Source organism: Mobula hypostoma, chromosome 7 (genome assembly GCF_963921235.1).
Source record: "Mobula hypostoma chromosome 7, sMobHyp1.1, whole genome shotgun sequence".
Lineage (NCBI taxonomy): Eukaryota > Metazoa > Chordata > Chondrichthyes > Myliobatiformes > Myliobatidae > Mobula > Mobula hypostoma.
Window position 1 is genome coordinate 123,127,813 of NC_086103.1, and position 19,935 is coordinate 123,147,747.

At 44.2% G+C, this 19,935-nt stretch overlaps 1 protein-coding gene across 4 annotated transcripts in view; it reads right to left on the bottom strand.

The window, feature by feature from the left end:
* ccdc83 (coiled-coil domain containing 83) overlaps window positions 1-19,935 on the bottom strand; it is a 115,818-nt gene that overhangs the window by 24,965 nt on the left and 70,918 nt on the right. For 3 of the 4 annotated variants that reach the window (XM_063053934.1, XM_063053936.1, XM_063053933.1), the window contains one exon: window positions 9,406-9,599. In XM_063053934.1, the coding sequence (XP_062910004.1) occupies window positions 9,406-9,599 (194 nt within the window). Of the gene's footprint in view, window positions 1-7,709; window positions 9,003-9,405; window positions 9,600-19,935 lie in introns of those variants that run through there. The other variant, XM_063053935.1, reaches the window with a different exon arrangement.

Consider the following 19,935-nt stretch of genomic DNA (forward strand, 5'->3'; position numbering starts at 1 on the left):
CGTCGATGAGGACCTCGACACCATTATGATGGTGTCAAGACTAGCGCGTGATTTGGATTTAAGTGAGGGAGAGTTGTGCAGCATCAGCCTCACTCTCTCTTCCCAATTCCCATCTGGATCCAGTAGCAAGACAGAGTCTAGATGGCTGGAGATGGGACTTGGTGCAGTGGATGACCAGGACGTCTTCTGTGTCTTGTCCTGCTCTACACGTTCCACGACGCTTGCAGAGACCGCCTTCTTGACCATTGGACCTTCCATAGGTCTCATCCGCTCAATCCGCCGGAGTCTGTCTTCACATGCTGGGATAGACAACTCCCTATCACACCGAGGGTTTGAGACCCGTCGGCTCCCCTCACCTGGTTTAGCCGGCTTGTTGAAGCCGTTGCCCGGGGTGTGGCCGCTGTCGCATGCAAACAGCTACGGGGAGCCACAGGTGAGAGCTGAGTGCCAGGTGGACACCAAAGGTGGACTAACCGCCCTGAAAAGGACGCGACATGTTCCCCCACCAGAGGTGCTACCCCTCCCTGACACCCCATACACCAGCAGAAGTAAACAAGGCATCATTGTTCACAAAGTAAGCAGTCATTGATTTAAGACAAATGAGGCTAGGTTTCTCTGTGTGGTGACATTTGAACCTTTTTCTTCGAGTTGGTGGAGCCAGCATTTGAATAATCTTAAAGCAGAATTAGATTAATTCTTGATAAGCAAGGAGACACAGGTTATCGTGGATAGATACAGTAGAAATTCAGAGTTGAGAATACAATCGGGCCATTTGTGATCTTATTTATTTATTGCGATACAGCATAAGGACCCTTCTAGGCCTTACAGCCATGTCACCCAGCAGCCCCTGATTTAACCTTAGTTTAATTATGGGACAGTTTACATTGACCAAATAACTGACCAACTGGTACGTCTGTGACTGTGGGAGGAAACTGGAGCACCTGGAGGAAACCCACACAGTCACGGGGAGAACATACAAACTCCTTACAGTCAGCGATGGGAAATGAACCTGGGTGCAGCTGCTGTAAATCATTGTCCTAACCACTAGGTTACCGTGCTGCCCATATTAAATGGTGAAGACATAAAGGTCTTCTACTGGTGTGTATGTTCCGGGAATTATTGGAATCTGGGCATGAAGGAATAGGACAGGGAAATGGTGCTGAAGGCAGAAGAACAACCGTGACTTTGTTGAACAGTGGAGCAAGCCTGAGGAGCTGAATGGCCTTTATGATAATTTTTCCTATTCCTCCTCGCCATTTCCTAATTCACCTTCATCTACAATTATCTTGTGATTTACATGCCACAGATAATGTTGTAGGAATGCACCACTTACACTCCACTTCTGCCAAATTTCATTCATCCTTTTTATTGGTAGACAAGAACATACATCAGATGTTGGTAATACAATTGGTGTGAAGATAGAGATTCTGTCACTTCCAATCTCCATGTACTGATAATGTATGCCATTTAGAGGATAGCATAGACATTTGATTAGCATAAGCATTAGTAGAATACAGCCAAAGCACCAAGAAAGATTATCATAGGCCTCAGCTACTAGAGTGTGGTGTTACATTGCATTAAGTGAAGAGATTTAATGAGACAATCTTTAGAAAATTGATAGATGTTAATAATGTAAGGCAAATAAAACAAAAAGAGAAAATGCTAGGCACGTTAGCAGGTCAAACAATATCCATGGAAAGGAAATAGAATGAATACTTCAGACCATGAGCCTTCGACAAAACTAGAAAGGTGAGAACGCAAACCTGATGGCATGAACATTGACCTCTAACTTCTGTTTATGCCCCACCTCCCCCTCGTACCCCACTGTTATTTATTTATTATTATTATTATTATATATATATTCTTTTTCTCCCTCTGTCCCCCTCACTATACCCCTTGCCCATCCTCTGGGCTTCCCCCCTCCCCCTTTCTTTCTCCCTAGGCCTCCTGTCCCATGATCCTCTCATATCCCTTTTGCCAATCAACTGCCCAGCTCTTGGCTCCATCCCTCCCCCTCCTGTCTTCTCCTATCATTTTGGATCTCGCCCTCCCCCTTCCATTTCCAAATCTCTTACTAGATCTTCTTTCAGTTAGTCCTGACGAAGGGTCTTGGCCCGAAATGTTGGCTGTACCTCTTCCTAGAGATGCTGCCTGGCCTGCTGCGTTCTCCAGCAACTTTGTGTGTTGCTAGAAAGCTGAGAAAGTAAGTTTGAAGTTGCAGAAAGAGCAGTCAGACATAGAAAAGAGAGCACATCTGTGATAGAGTGGAGATCTAAGTTATCAGGGCAGCCATTACTTTTAAGTACAAGCAGTTGGAGACTGGTGTAAAACAAAGGAACAAATGAAAACTGAAATGTCCTGCTTCGTCTGTAGAGGGCAATATAATGACTATCCAAAACTGTTGTATTAAGTATTGAGTGCAGAATATAGCAATGTGCTGCTCCCTAAATTTATGATGGATATCACTGTAAATAGTAAGATGGCCAAAGAGGAAGCAAAGTCTGCTGGAGTTTTTCGAGGAGGTTACCAGGAAAGTGGATGAAGGGAAGGCAGTGGATATTGTCTACATGGACTTCAGTAAGGCCTTTGACAAGGTCCCGCATAGGAGGTTAGTTAGGAAAATTCAGTCACTAGGTATACATGGAGAGGTGGTAAATTGGATTAGACATTGGCTCGATGGAAGAAGCCAGAGAGTGGTGGTAGAGAATTGCTTCTCTGAGTGGAGGCCTGTGACTAGTGGTGTGCCACAGGGATCAGTGCTGGGTCCATTGTTATTTGTCATCTATATCAATGATGTGGATGATAATGTGGTAAATTGGATCAGCAAGTTTGCTGATGATACAAAGATTGGAGGCGTAGTAGACAGTGAGGAAGGTTTTCAGCCTGAAGAGGGACTTGGACCAGCTGGAAAAATGGGCTGAAAAATGGCAGATGGGGTTTAATACTGACAAGTGTGAGGTATTGCACGTTGGAAGGACAAACCAATGTAGAACATACAGGGTTAATGGTAAGGCACTGAGGAGTGCAGTGGAACAGAGGGATCTGGGAATACAGATACAAAATTCCCTAAAAGTGGCGTCACAGGTAGATAGGGTTGTAAAGAGAGATTTTGGTACATTAGCCTTTATTAATCGAAGTATTGAGTGTAAGAGCTGGAATGTTATGATGAGGTTGTATAAGGCATTGGTGAGGCCGAATCTGGAGTATTGTGTTCAGTTTTGGTCACCAAATTACAGGAAGGATATAAATAAGGTTGAAAGAGTGCAGAGAAGGTTTACAGGGATGTTGCCAGGACTTGAGAAACTCAGTTACAGAGAAAGGTTGAATAGGTTAGGACTTTATTCCCTGGAGCGTAGAAGAATGAGGGGAGATTTGATAGAGGTATATAAAATTATGATGGGTATAGATAAAGTGAATGCAAGCAGGCTTTTTCCACTGAGGCAAGGGGAGAAAAAAACCAAAGGACATGGGTTAAGGGTGAGGGGGGAAAAGATTAAAGGGAACATTAGTGGGGGCTTCTTCACACAGAGAGTGGTGGGAGTATGGAATGAGCTGCCAGACGAGGCGGTAAATGTGGGTTCTTTTTTAACATTTAAGAATAAATTGGACAGATACATGGATGGGAGGTGTATGGAGAGATATGGTCCGTGTGCAGGTCAGTGGGACTAGGCAGAAAATGGTTCGGCACAGCCAAGAAGGGCCAAAGGGCCTGTTTCTGTGCTGCAGTTTCTATGGTTCTATGGTTCTGAGCTAGATGGGGAATTAAAGTGTAGGTGACACAAAACTCAGCCACTTAAGAATAGTCATAACAGTAGAAGTTTCTCATCTCTACTGTAGTGAGACCAATATACAATTAACATGAATGAATTTATCTATATTTCTTTAAAGGAGAAACAATAATACGGTGATCTATTTTGACCTTCTAAAAATAAATTGCATTTTGATCACATCTATATGGAAAAGAATAACATTCAGAAAAATGATTGAGCTTGAAAGGCATGTAAAAAGGGCAATGTTATGAAAATTGTGGGGGATTTAAATATGGAGGTAGATTGGTGCTGGATTCCAAGAGAGGGAATTTGTAGAATGCCTCTGAGATAGCTTTTAAGAACGGCTTGCAGTTGAGCCCAATAAGAGAATGTCAATTCTGGATGTAATGACCTAGATTTGATCAAGGAGCTTAAGGTAAATTAACCCTTAGAAGGTAGTGATCATAATATGACAGAATTTGCACTGTAGTTCAAGAAGGGAGGGGGGAGAAGATGGTGGCACGATGGCAGCACGCGCGGCCACTTCGGTGGTGATGTCAGTTATTTGTCAAGTAGGGGACCGTGCACAATTCTGATTTGATGGAGACAGATGTGAGAGCACAGCGGAACAACCAGAAAACTTCTGAAATGCCCGCTTCGCTGCCGCTGCTACTGTGTGGTAACCGGAATCTCCGGAGCTGAAGGTCTCGAAATCCTCAGCTTTGCGTGTTTCAGCGGCCGGGGAGAGGTTGAAGGCACTCGGCAGAGGATGGCACTCAGGAGGCTGTATCGAAGAGGCTGGTCGGAAGCTCGAAGTTTTCGGACAGATGGACTAAGTGTCGGCTGCTTCCAAGGCATCGGCAAGTTGACGGTGCCTGGAGGTTTATGGCAGGGAGTTTCTCCCTTTTGCTGCCTGCTATTGGGGACCTGGGAGTCGATTTACTCGGGACTTTGAGACTTTTTTTACTGTGCCCCGGTCTGTTCTTTATCAAATTATGGTATTGCTTTGCACTGCTGTAACTATACGTTATAATTATGTGGTTCTGTCAGTGTTAGTCTTTGGTCTGTCCTGTTTTCTGTGATATCACTCCAGAGAAACATTGTATCATTTCTTAATGCATGTATGCATTTCTAAATGACAATAAAAGAGGACTGAGTCTTCTCATAATCTAAAATCAGATGTATCAGTATTGTAGCAGAGTAAAGGGAATTACAGAGGCATGAGAGAGAAGCAGGCCAAAGTTGATTGGAAGGGGACCCTAGCAGGGAACAGCAATGGCTGGAGTTTCTGGGAGCAATTCAGAAGGCACAGAAAAGATGCATCCCATAGATCCCAAAGATAGTATTCTACAGGTAAGATGAGGCAACTGTGACTGACAAGGAAAATGCAAGACGACATAAAAGCAAAACAGAAGACCTATAATATAGCAAAAATTAGTGGAAAGGCAGAGGATCGGGAAACTTATAAAAAACCAACAGAAGGCAACTAAAAAAGCCATAAAGAGAGAAAAGATGGAATATGAAGGTAGGTTAGCCAATAATATAAAAGAGGATACAAAAAGCTTTTTCAGCTGTATAAAGAGTAAAAGAGATACTGGAGAGGTAGTAATGGGGCATAAAGAAATGGCAGATGAACTTAAGTATTTTGTGTCAGTCTTCATTATGGAAGACAGTAGCAGAATGACAAATGTGAGAGTCTGGGGGCAGAAGTGAGACTCTTTGCTATTACTAAGGTAAAGGTGCTTGAGAAATCTGAAGGTAGATAGTCACCTGGACCAGATGGACTACACCCCAGGATTCTGAAAGAGGTAGCTGAAGAAATTGTGAAAGCATTAATAATGATCTTTCAAAAATCACTGGATTCTGGATTGGCTCCAGAGGACTGAAATTGCAAATGTCACTCCACTTTTCAAGAATGGAAGGAGGCAGAAGAAAATAAATTTTAGGCCAGTCATCCTGACTTCAGTGGTTGCAAAGATGTTGGTGTCTATTATTAAGGATGAGGTTTTTATGGTACTTGAAGGCACATGATAAAATAGACCAAAGTCAGCATAATTTCCTTGAAAGTAAAATTTGCCTGACAAATCTGTTGGAATTCTTTGAGGAAATAACAGGCAGGATTGACAAAGGAGAGTCGGTGGATATTGTTTATTTGGATTTTCAGAAGGCCTTTGACAAGGTGCCATACATGAGGCTGCTTAACAAGATAAGAGCCCATAGTATTATAGGAAAGGTACTAGCATGAATAGAAGTGTAAACACAAGGAATTCTGCAGATGCTGGAAATTCAAGCAACACACATCAAAGTTGCTGGTGTACGCAGCAGGCCAGGCATCATCTCTAGGAAGAGGTACAGTCGACGTTTCGGGCCGAGACCTTTCGTCAGGACTAACTGAAGGGTCTTGGCCCGAAACGTCGACTGTACCTCTTCCTAGAGATGCTGCCTGGCCTGCTGCGTTCACCAGCAACTTTGATGTGTGTAGCATGAATAGAAGATTGGCCGGCTGGCAGGGGTGGGAATAAAGAGGGCCTTTTTTGGTTGGCTGCCAGTAACTAGTGGTGTGCCGCAGAGGTTGGCATTGGGACCGCTTTTTTTCACGTTATATGTCAATGGTTTGAATGAAAAAATTAACAGCTTTGTGGCCAAGTGTGAGGATGATACAAAGGCAGGTGGAGGGCAGGTAGTGTTGAGAAATCAGGGTGTCTGCAGAAGGACTTAGACAGATTGGGAGAATGGCCAAAGAAATGACAGATGGAATATAGAGGGAAATGCATGGTCATGCATTTGGCAGAAGGAATAAAGGCGTGGACTATTTTCTGAGTCAAGAGAAAATTCAAAAATCAAATGTGCAAATTGACTTGGGAGCCCCCATGCAGAATTCCCTAAAGGTTAAGTTGCAGGTTGAGTTCATGGTAAGGAAGACAAATGCAATATCAGCATTCATTTCGAGAGGACGAGAATACAAAAGGAAGGACGTAATGCTGAGGCTTGAAGAGGCATTGGTCAGACAGCACTTGGAGAATTGTAAGCAGTTTGGGCCCCTTACCAAGGAAAAGATATGCTAGCATTGCAGAAGGTCCAGAGTTGGTTCACAAGAATGATCCCAGAAATGAAAAGGTTGACATATGAGGAGTGTTTGATGGCTCTGGGGTGTGTACTCTCTGGAGTTCAGAAGATGGGGGGGTGGGGGGTGAGTGATCTAATTGAAAACTTTTGAATATTGAAAGGCCTAGTTAGAGTGGTTGTGGAGAGGATGTTTCTTATAATGGAGGAGTCTCGAACCAGGTGGCACAGCCTCAGAATTGAGGAACATCTATTTAGAACAGAAATTAAGAAAAATTTCTTTAGCCAAAGGGTGATGAATCTGTGGAATTCATTGCCACAGGTGGTTGTGCATACCAAGACTTCAGGTATATTTAGGGCGGAGGTTGATAGTTTCTTGATTAATCAGGGTGCCAAAGGTTACAGAGAGAATGCAGGAAAATGGGGTTGAGAGGGATAATAAATCAGCCATGATGACATAGCAGAGCAGACTCGATGGGCTGAATTTTCAAATTCTGCTCCTATGTCTTAGGGTATTATGAATTTTATTCTCTTTGTAGCTTAGAAAATGAAAAACATGACAAATATGAACAATTTAATAGAGTGGGTTAATGATGTAGCTGGAACTATTTCCCTAAATGCTGATTTCCTAGCAAAAATCTTTTGCAAATTTTAATTGTTTCATATACAGTAAAACTTGGGATTTTTGTGCTGGACTGGCAGATTTTGCAGCCTATTAGATGTTACTAATATTAAAATTCCAACCCACTTTTAATTGTTTTTTTACGCAGTAATAAAATAACTTTTACAATGCACCAGGTGAGTTTAAAGAGAGTGCAAAGAACAAAATCTGGTGAGTTTAATGGCAGTACAAGAAATGGGGCCCTGTTGAATTTAAAAGGGTGGTGGGAAAAAATACCCATTGTGATAAATGGAGTGCTACCTTCAGGGCCCTGGTGAATTAAAAAGGAATTTGCTGATGAGAATCAGTGAGTTTATTAGGAGTATGACAACAGGGCTCCAGAGAACCAGGTCTGAACCATCAGATTTCCAGACAATCGGATATCTTATTGTAATGTGTTTACTTCCCAAAGCATTGTGAGTTGGCGCAATATTGAAAAGCAGCATATTTTATGCATGTATTTGTAAAATATGCAATGAAAATAAAATGCTGAACACACTCAGAAAGTCAAATAGATATTTGAATGCATTTTGAGAATTATAATGCTTCATATTCCTTTCGGATTTTTAAGTATGAGATGATACCAATATAAGGAAATGAACGTGGACAATGGATAGCTGGTTAAAGTGAGGCCACTTATCACTATGTGCAAGTAAACTCTCAACAGGGAAGTAAAGCATCTGTTGATGATGATGGATGTTCACAATACATTTCCCCATAATATAACGATGGAATTACAGTGGCATGCAAAAGTTTGGGCACCCCTGGTCAAAATTTCTGTTACTCTGAATAGCTAAGCGAGTAAAAGATGACCTGATTTCCAAAAGGCATAAAGTTGAAGATGACCCATCTCTTTAATATTTTAAGCAAGTTTACTGTTTTATCTCCATCTTTTATAGTTTCAAAACAACAAAAAAGGAAAAGGGCCCAAAGCAAAAGTTTGGGCACCCTGCATGGTCAGTAATTAGTAACACCCCCTTTGGCAAGTATCACAGCTTGTAAACGCTTTCTGTAGCCAGCTAAGAGTCTTTCAATTCTTGTTTGGAGGATTTTCACCCATTCTTCCTTGCAAAAGTCTTCTTGTTCTGAGAGATTCTTGGGCCATCTTGCATGCACTGCTCTTTTGAGGTCTATCCACAGATTTTTGATGACGTTTAGGTCGGGGGACTGTGAAGGCCATGTCAAAATGTTCGGTTTACACCTCTTGAGGTAGTCCATTGTGGATTTAGAGGTGTGTTTAGGATCATTATCCTGTTGTAGAAGCCATCCTCTTTTTATCTTCAGCTTTTTTACAGAGAGTGTGATGTTTGCTTCCAGAATTTGCTGGTATTTAATTGAATTCATTCTTCCCTCTACCAGTGAAATGTTCCCCGTGCCACTGGCTGGAACACAAGCCCAAAGCATGATCGATCCACCCCTGTGCTTAACAGTTGGAGAGGTGTTCTCTTCGTGAAATTCTCCAAACGTACCTTTGCTCATTGCAGCCGAAAAGTTCTATTTTAACTTCATCAGCCCACAGGACTTGTTACCTGATGCAAAAAAGTAATCTTGATTAAAACATTAAAGAAATGTGTCATCTTTAACCTTATGCCTTTTGGAAATCAGCTCATCTTTTATTTGCTATTCATAGTAACAGAAATTTTGACCAGGGGTGCTCCCAAACTTTTGCATGCCGCAGTATATTCTAACTTGTCAAGATTTGTATTTGTGTTATGACCCACTTTAACTTTTCCTGAACAATAAATCAATACTTTCACTCAACATTAATTGGTGTACTTATAAAAATGTATTAAAAACTGGGGTTCCCAAGTATTCTACATAATATGAAAATTAATCTTGAACTATACTGTATAATGCATCTCTATCACTAATGTACTCTGCACAGCAGTACTGATATGGTTATTTAAAAATATTTTAATTTACTTAACTAACCTCCAAGAATTTTTCATCTTCCTGCAGCAAATATGTGAGATTCTGCGATACAGACTTGCTTAAATGGAACTGCATTTCTTCATCACTTTCTGTCTTTTCCTCTTTTGAAAACAGCTGCATTAAGGAAATTTCCTTTTCTACTTGTGGGACTGTTTTGCTCTTGGGTTTTGGTAGATTAGAGTTGGTATCAATTTCTGCAAGAGCAAAAAAAGAAATTTAACACTCTTGTTACGTTAAAGGGAGTGGTGGAAACAATTGCTGTTAAAGCAATGAGCTTTAACTCGTGTACAATACTAGTGAGGTAGTATGTCTCAACCTGACTTCAGGTGGTTTTTCCAGCAGGTTTCAATTAATCTGAACTCGTGCCTCTGAAAATGAAAACATCTTCCCATGTACATTTTCAAACCTTCCCTGCTTTTTAAAGACTTCTATAAACTCTATCTATATTTTTAGATTAAAAAGTGACCATGGTTTGCTCAGAGTATCAATCTCATTCTATATATTTTTCTTTTGTCGAATGTAGCTGAACATAGAATTCTAAATATGGTCTAACAAAAGTAGTAAATAGTTAATACATTTCAGCTCTATTTCTCTAGAACTGGCTGAGCAAAGAGCTATTAATAGTGGAGGTGCACTGTTTGCATATTTCATAGTTTATTAACTTGGTTAACTACTTCTGATGATCTGTTTATCAGTACATGTAACTCTTGAATCTCAACCTCATTTTAGAAGTAGCTAGGCTCTTACTCATCACTTTTTAAATTAATTTTTTTATGTTTCTACAATGCAACAAACAAAAAAAACAGTGAAAAAAAGTTTTATACAGTGCAAAACAAACATATCAAATGTACATTTAGTAGCCTGGGGAAAAGTACACACTCAGGACAACAAATACTTTTTTGGGTTTTAATTCCTTTATCTGTTTTAGATGTTTTAGTGCTGGCAGAGGGTCTCAAAACAAAACAAATGAATTTACAACCAGTTCCTGCCGTTACAATCTCAGTTTAACTTTTGATCCACAGCCTTGTGTATCGACGAACTGCATATGCAGTATAAAGATACATAAAGCAAACCACACAAAACTGGAAAGCGGCCAGTGAGTGAGTGGGCCAGTGGAGGAGTGGAGCTTTGAGGCTTTGACTCGAGAGATTCTGGCAGTTCTGGCAGTTTTGGCAGTTGGTCTGTGCAATCAAGTCAATCAAGATTTGAATAGATCAGCAGAAAGCCGTTGATTAGACAATCAAGATTTGAATAGCTCAGAGTCAGCAGAAAGCAGCTGATTGGGAAATCGAGGTCAGGTGACCAAACATTTTGAAAAGTGCAAACAGATAAATAGAGGGATAGCTCAAGCGAAGCGGCCAGTGAGTGAGTGGGCCAGTGAAGGAGTGGAGCTTTGAGGCTTTGACTCGAGAGGCTTCGAAGTGAAGAGGCGGAGGACAAGCTTACTCGCAATTAGTCTTTACAATGCCTCCTGAGACGATGATGTGCCTGTGATGTGAGATGTGGCAGTCTTGGGGGAAACGCCCCTCTCCCGCAGAGTCACATCTGCCAGAAGTGCATACGGCTGGGCGATCTGGAATACCGTGTAAGGGATCTGGAGCAGCAGCTCAATGACCTTCGACTCATAAAGGAGAATGAGGCAGTCGTAGATGAGAGCTACAGGGAGGTAGTCACACCTAGGCTGTTGGAAGCAGGTTGTTGGGTGACAGTCAGAGGGAGGAAAGCGAAGGTGAGCAGACAGGTAGTACAGAGCACTCCTGTAGCCATTCCCCTGAATAATAAGTTTCCCGTCCTGGATACTGTTGGCGGGGACGACCGACCAGGTGTGAGCCCGGTGGCAGGGCCTCCGGCACTGAGTCTGACCCAGTGGTGCAGAAGGGTGGGACGGAGAAGAGGAGAGCTGTCGTCATAGGGCACTCTATAGTCAGGGGACCAGACAGGAGATTTTGTGGATGTGAGAAGGACACCCGCATGGTTTGTTGCCTCTCGGGTGCCAGGGGCCGGGATGTCTCTGACCAGGTGCACGACATCCTGGTATGAGAGGGAAAGCAACCAGAAGTCATGATAAATGTTGGGACAATGACATAGGCAGGAAGAGGGATGAGGTCCTGAAGTGTGAGTTTCGGGAACTAGGCAGAAGGCTGAAGAACAGGATCTCAAGGGTGGCGTTCTCAGGACTGCTGCCAGTGCTACCTGACAGTGATGGTAAGAATTGGAGGAGATGGCAGTTGAATGCGTGGCTAAGGAGTTGGTGCAGGGAGCAGGGTTTTGGATTTTTGGATCATTGGGATCTCTTCTGGGGAAGGTGGGACCTGTACAGATTGGATGGGTTGCACCTGAACTCGAGGGGGAGCAATATCCTCGCAGGTAGGTTTGCTAGCATGGTTCGGGAGGGTTTAAACTAATTTGCAAGGGGGATGGGACCCAGAGCGATAGAGCAGTGAAAGAAGTGCATGGAGTAAAGCCAGATCTAAAATATAGAGATGCTTTGAGGAAAGAGAAGCAGAATAAACGGTGTAAAGACAGTAAGGTAGAAGGGCTGAAATGCGTGTACCTCAATGCAAGAAGCATTAGGAACAAAGATGATGAACTGAGAGCTTGGATACATACATGGAATTATGATGTAGTGGCCATTACAGAGTCTTGGCTGGAACCAGGGCAGGAATGGATTCTCAATATTCCTAGCTTTCAGTGCTTTAAAAGGGATAGAGAGGGCAGAAAAAGGGGAGGAGGGGTGGCATTACTGGTCAGGGATGCTATTACAGCTACAGAAAGGGTGGGTAATGTAGCAGGATCCTCTTTTGAGTCAGTATGGGTGGAAGTCAGGAACAGGAAGGGAGCAGTTACTCTATTGAGGGTATTCTATAGGCTCCCCGGGAGCAGCAGAGATACAGAGGAGCAGATTGGGAGGCAGATTTTGGAAAGGTGCAAAAATAACAGGGTTGTTATCATGGGTGACTTTTAACTTCCCTAATATTGATTGGCACCTGATTAGTTCCAATGGTTTAGATGGGGCAAAATTTGTTAAGTGTGTCCAGGACGGATTCCTGTCACAGTATGTGGACAGGCCGAATAGGGGGAATGCCATACTAGATCTAGTACTAGGTAATGAACCGGGTCAGGTCACAGATCTCTCAGTGGGTGAGCATCTGGGGGACAGTGACCACCGCTCCCTGGCCTTTAGCGTTATCATGGAAAAGGATAGAATCAGAGAGGACAGGAAAATTTTTAATTGGGGAAGGGCAAATTATGAGGCTATAAGGCTAGAACTTGCGGGTGTGAATTGGGATGATGTTTTTGCAGGGAAATGTACTATGGACATGTGGTCGATGTTTAGAGATCTCTAGCAGGATGTTAGGGATAAATTTGTCCCGGTGAGGAAGATGAAGAATGGTAGGGTGAAGGAACCATGGGTGACAAGTGAGGTGGAAAATCTGAGAAGAGCAAGAAGGGGGCATGAGAAGGCCTTGGCGAGTAGGGTAAAGGAAAACCCCAAGGCATTCTTCAATTATGTGAAGAAAAAAAGGATGACAGAAGTGAAGGTAGGACCGATTAGAGATAAAGGTGGGAAGATGTGCCTGGAGGCTGTGGAAGTGAGCGAGGTCCTCAATGAATACTTCTCTTCGGTATTCACCAATAAGAGGGAACTTGATGATGGTGAGGACAATATGAGTGAGGTTGATGTTCTGGAGCATGTTGATATTAAGGGAGAGGAGGTGTTGGAGTTGTTAAAATACATTAGGACGGATAAGTCCCCGGGGCCTGACGGAATATTCCCCAGGCTGCTCCACGAGGCAAAGGAAGAGATTGCTGAGCCTCTGGCTAGGATCTTTATGTCCTCGTTGTCTATGGGAATGGTACCAGAGGATTGGAGGGAGGCGAATGTTGTCCCCTTGTTCAAAAAAGGTAGTAGGGATAGTCTGGGTAATTATAGACCAGTGAGCCTTGCGTCTGTGGTGGGAACGCTGTTGGAAAAGATTCTTAGAGATAGGATCTCTGGGCACTTAGAGAATCATGGTCTGATCAGGGACAGTCAGCATGGCTTTGTGAAGGGCAGATCGTGTCTAACAAGCCTGATAAGAGTTCTTTGAGGAGGTGACCAGGCATATAGATGAGGGTAGTGCATTGGATGTGATCTATATGGAGTTTAGTAAGGCATTTGACAAGGTTCAGAAAGTCAGAAGGCATGGGATCCAGGGAAGTTTGGCCAGGTGGATTCAGAATTGGCTTGCCTGCAGAAGGCGGAGGGAGTACATTCAGATTGGAGGATTGTGACTAGTGGTGTCCCACAAGGATCTGTTCTGGAACCTCTACTTTTTGTGATTTTTATTAACAACCTGGATGTGGGGGTAGAAGGGTGGGTTGGCAAGTTTGCAGATGATACAAAGGTTGGTGGTGTTGTAGATAGTGTAGAGGATTGTCAAAGATTGCAGAGAGACATTGATAGGATGCAGAAGTGGGCTGAGAAGTGGCAGATGGAGTTCAACCTGGAGAAGTGTGAGGTGGTACACTTTGGAAGGACAAATTCCAAGGCAGAGTACAAAGTAAATGGCAGGATACTTGGTAGTGTGGAGGAGCTGAGGGATCTGGGGGTACATGTCCACAGATCCCTGAAAGTTGCCTCACAGGTGGATAGGGTAGTTAAGAAAGCTTATGGGGTCTTAGCTTTCATAAGTCGAGGGATGGAGTTTAAGAGTCGCGATGTAATGATGCAGCTCTATAAAACTCTGGTTAGGCCACACTTGGAGTACTCTTAACAACAGGAATTCTGCAGATGCTGGAAATTCAAGCAACACACATCAAAGTTGCTGGTGAACGCAGCAGGCCAGGCAGCATCTCTGGGAAGATCTCTGGTCTCGGCCTGAAACGTCGACTGTACCTCTTTCTAGAGATGCTGCCTGGCCTGCTGCGTTCACCAGCAACTTTGATGTGTGTTGCTTGGAGTACTCTGTCCAGTTCTGGTCGCCTCACTATAGGAAGGATGTGGAAGCATTGGAAAGGGTACAGAGGAGATTTACCAGGATGCTGCCTGGTTTAGAAAGTATGCATTATGATCAGAGATGAAAGGAACTAGGGCTTTACTCTTTGGAGAGAAGGAGGATGAGAGGAGACATGATAGAGATGTACAAGATAATAAGAGGATTAGATAGAGTGGATAGCCAGCACCTCTTCCCCAGGGCACCACTGCTCAATACAAGAGGACATGGCTTTAAGTTAAGTGGTGGGAAGTTCAAGGGGGATATTAGAGGAAGGTTTTTTACTCAGAGAGTGGTTCGTGCGTAGAATGCACTGCCTGAGTCAGTGGTGGAGGCAGATACACTAGTGAAGTTTAAGAGACTAGTAGACAGGTATATGGAGGAATTTAAGGTGGGGGCTTATATAGGAGGCAGGGTTTGAAGGTCGGCACAACATTGTGGGCCGAAGGGCCTGTACTGTGCTGTACTATTCTATGTTCTATGTTAATACGGTAGTGGCAATTCTATTTGGCCGGTAAGAAACTTTGCACAAGCCACGCTATCCATCGCCGATGCCTTCACTCGTGAAAAATCTTTCCTCACCATGCCCAGTATCTCTGGGAGGAACTTAATCCCAAACCCACCAGCTTCTTCTGCAGAAAACAAAAATGGTCTCCCCACTATCCTGCGCAGGCGTAATGACATCACTGTCTCCACTTAAAAGCGCAGACAACTATTCTAACATTATCCGGATGGATGCCTAAGCACACTTTCAACGATAATGAGTAAGATTCAACGGTTACCTGGTTACATTCTCCCCTGCATTCAAGTAATCGTCCTCGATTGTTTGCTCACCACAAGGGTACTTTTAACCTCCTTAACTGCTTCTCTAAAGAGAACTGAACTGAGACTACCCAGTATCTCCGACACTGCTGCCGGACTTATGGAGGCCTCATCAAGGACTGACCTTGGTTCGCAATGTGAGTCGTCCAGCATTTACTTGTTTACTCCTGCGTGGTGCTGCCACAGGAAGGCTACCGACCTCTGCCCCTGCATTAGCAGTCGTCGGCTCCCCAGTCTCAGTTCCAGAAGGTGTCATATTTTTGGAAGATATGCTGTCTAGGCTAGGGTCAAGACTCTGTGCACCCTGTTCTGACATATCTTCTACCACTATCACACCATTCCCTGAATCCTCAGAATCTGATTCATGCCCCAGGGGTGAACTGGCCTGAGTTACTGGAACCTGCAGTCTCCTTCGGGTAGCTGGAGTGGCATGGCTCTCACAGGGTCTGACGTCTACCCTGTTCACCCTCTTGCTAGGCCCACCCTCCAAAGGTTCCACTGTGTAGGTGTTGCCCAGTATCTCTACCACCCTGTAGACGGTTGAGTTCCAAGCATCCAGGATCTTATTACGGCCTAATGGTCTGTTCCTCAAGTAAACCAGCGCATCTACGTCAACTTTGGGACAGTACACTTTGTCCTCCTGCCAGGCAATGCGTTCTGCTGCCTTCTGTTCAGAGTATTCTTTTGCTCTGGCATGCACATCCCTCAGTCGGCTCTCGTGTACAGCTAGCCAGTTATGTTTCTGGTCCACTGTCTGTTCTTGCTCCAGCAGAGCATCCACGGGCAAGTGGGGATCCACCCCAACAACAGATAATAAGGTGAATACCCGGTGGTGGCGTGAGATGTCGCATTATATGCATACACCAACTCGGGTAGATATTCTGGCCATCTGCGCTTCTTTTCTGGAGGCAACATATGCAACAAATCATGCATCGTCCTGTCGAAATGCTCACACTGCGCATTGCCAGTAAGATGATGAGGTGTAGTACAGCTCTTCTTTACTCCGTATAGTTTGCAAAGCTCTGCTATGACCTCACTTTCGAAGTTATGGCCCTGGTCAGAATGCAATCTTTCAGGAACACCGTACTTCATGAACCATTCCCTCAAGGAAACCTTGCTGTGGTATCTGCCTTTTGATCCTGAGTTGGAAATGCTTGGGTGAATTTAGTGAAAACGTCCGTGACCACTAAGACATTCTCACGCCGATCACTTGCCGGCTCCAACACAGTGAAATCTACCGCTACAACTTCAAGCAGCTTAGAAGACAGAAATGACTTCATTGGGGGATGGATCCTAGGCTGTGCATCTTAGTTAGCACACAACGTGGACAATTTTTGACCCACCATGCCACATCCTTGTGAATGCCCACCCAAAAACATCAGCTTCTCAACAACTGCAGACTATGTTCTATGCCTTGATGGCCCATAGAGTCATATACATACTCTAACACTTCGCTCCTCAAGCTGATAGGTACCGGAAGCTGGTAACACTCCCCAAGCTTCTCATCCTCAACTACCCTATACATTAACCCTTTACGCTCCCTGATACTGTCCCAGTGCTTTAACAGAGACAAAACAGGCTTAGGCAGAGTTTTATGCCTCTGGCTACTCAGCTTTCTTTTCTGATCCCATCAGTCTCTTAAGACACTTAACACAGGGTCTTGCTGCTGAAAAGTATGCAAGTCCCACTGGGAGGGTTGGAGTATTCCCTTGCATCGGACCACTTACATCACTAGTACCAGCTTCCCAGGCTCGAATTTGCTTAACCCTACAGCTGTTAAGACCAGCGGTAACTAGTGCCCGGTCAAGAGCAGTGCCGCGATTAATCAAACTACAGATTGCCACAGACCCATCAAACTCTGCATCCTCTGAGACAGGCTCAGGCTCCCCTGCAAATGGCTGCCTAGAGAGTGCATCAGCCATGGTATTGCTCCGAACCGGACGATACTGACATCGAAGTCAAACACTGACAGCTCTGAGATCCATCTCTGCTCCACTGCTCCCAACTTGGCAGTTTTCAAGTGGGATAGGGGGTTATTGTCAGTGATTACAGTGAATTTGGAACCCAACAAGTATCCATGAAACTTCTGTACTACAACCCACTTAAGAGCTAGCAGCTCCAATTTCATGCTGCTATAATTACTATCATTCTTTTCGGCATTCCTTTATCGCCGGCTTGCATATATCATAACCCTCTTTGCCTCTCCCTGCTGTTTGTATAACACAGCTCCCAGCCCATGATTGCTGGCATCGGTCTCCACTATAAAGGGCTGGGAGAAATCAGCAAAGCCAAGGATGGGGGAGCTGGTCAGTTTCTCTTTGACCAAGTCAAAGGCAGTTTAACATTCTTCTGTCCAAGACTGTTTTAGCAGCCAGTTTGTTTTACTTGGACTCCCTATGTTAGTACACAAATTCACTACATCATGCAGTGGACCTGCAATCTTTGAGAATCTCTGAATGAATCGTCGATAATAACTGCAAAATTCAAGAAACCATCTTAAGTCCTTAACTGTAGATGGTACTGGCCACTACTGAACAGCTGAGACCTTCTCAGGATTGGTGCCTATCCCCTTGGCTGATATCTGGTGTCCTAAGAACTTAACCTCTGACTGCAGAAAATTACACTTCTCCAATTTTACCTTCAGACCAGTCTCCTTGAGGCACTTCAGCACGGTGTCAAGCCTCTCCAAGTGTTCCTGCAAGTCTGTGAATACACCAAAATATCATCCAAGTACGCAAGCATGATTCGGAAGACTAAGTAATTCATGGTTGCCTGCAGGAGCCTTTGCAAAGTCGCCGGTCCATTGCAGACCTCAAAAGGCATGTGAAGATATTCATACAGACCAAACGGGGTCGAAAAAGCAGTCTTATGCCTATCACGCTCCTCTACCGCCACTTGGTGGTAACCACTTGCAAGGTCTATTGTCGAGAAAAACTGTGCTCCCCGCAGGGCACCAAAACTCTCATCAATATGCGGGAGTGGGAATGCGTCCTTTCCGGTCTTAAGGCTGATTTATACTTGTGTGTCAACTCAATGTCGTAACCTACACAATTGGCTTACACGCGTTGTGAGCATTTATACTTGTGCGTTGGTGCGTCTGTGTTCACTCTGCAATTCGCGTACATCACGCATGCGCACACATCTGCCCGTGCAAGGCTTCATGGCCATGGTAGTCTTTCTCGGGGTAAACAAGAAGCGAGCGTCTTTTTTCGTAATAGCGAAATGTGTCCTCCATAGTTTCGGAGGTCTGTAAAGCTTTATGGAAAGTATTGCAGCCAGAGTTTCTTCCCTGCCCTTCAGTCGCCCAATGGGAAGCTGTTGTAGCGTAGGAGGAAATGTGATGCTACCAGGCGGACCAATCACAGTTGTTGCGGTCTGCGTTGCCGTGACACGTAGTTACATTTTGGGAGAGGTACGCGTCAGGCTACGGTGTAGGGATCCGCATAGGCACTGCGTAGGGTTCGCGGCTACGCCGTACCTATGGCATCGAGTTGACGCAGAAGTATAAATCAGCCTTTAAGATTCAGTCTCCAATAATCTACACACAGTCTTATGCTACCATCTGCCTTCTGGACCAACACCACAGGTGAGGCATACGCACTATTGCTCTCCTGAATCACACCTTTCTTCAACAACTTTGAGATGTGCTCTTTCACTTCATTGTACTGATTTGGCGGAACGCAACGGTATGGCTGTGAAACAGGCTCGTCATCAATTAACTGAATTTCATGCTTGACCTTGTCAGTGTACCCAAGGTCTCCCTCTTCAACTGCAAAGATATCCAGGTACTTAACCAGTAAAGCTCTTAGTTGAGCTCGTTGTCCTTTACTACCCCCAATATCAAGCTTGTCTAGAATTGACTTTAATTTGTGATTATTACACTCCTCCTTTACACCCACTGTTGCATGATCAATGCCAGCTGAGATCTGCTGAAATCTTACTGCACATTGTTGATCACTATCCACGCACTCCACCTTTGACAGGATACCCAGCCGGCTCCTAGGTGCGAGCCATGCATCCTCTCAAGAGAGGTTCAAAATCTGTACTGGCACTATACGATTACCAGAGTCAATGAGCGTAGGAATGACTACAATACCTCCTGGTAATGGGGTGTTAAATGGCTCAAGTAACATTTTATGGTCACTACCAGCATGGCCAGTGGCCTTACTTGCCGCAATGGTGACTACAGATCCAGCAGGTATGTGCTCAGTATCTTTTCCCAATACTCGGACTGCGGCTTTCTTTTCAGTAGTGTGCATCTGCACTTTCTGGAACACATCTCTCCAATCAGAATCCAGCTTCCCTTCTAGGGTTGTGTCAAACTCTGCGTAGACAAGTTGCCTACACTGGCTGATAATGTTCATGCCTACAATACATGAGATAGGTGGTTCGGTGTTAACAGGAACCCTGACTACTAGAAAGCCACAATTTGGTATATTCGTGCCCGTTGCTTGAACCTCTAGCTCTAGATACCCATGGTAAGGCATATCAAGATCACTTGCAGCTGTTAGCCTAAGCCAGCCAGCAGTGGACAACATATCCTCGTCCTCTTCATTCAAGTGTTCTCAAAAGAACTGCTCGGTGAGGGTGCTTACTTGACTACCTGTGTCCAACGGACAGCGACACCTGATATTTCAAGCTCAACAATTGGATATGTTCCTGAGGCGCATTGCAGCAACTGGTCACAGGGTAGCTGTACGTTATCTGTATCTATGAGGTTCGCGAATTGCCC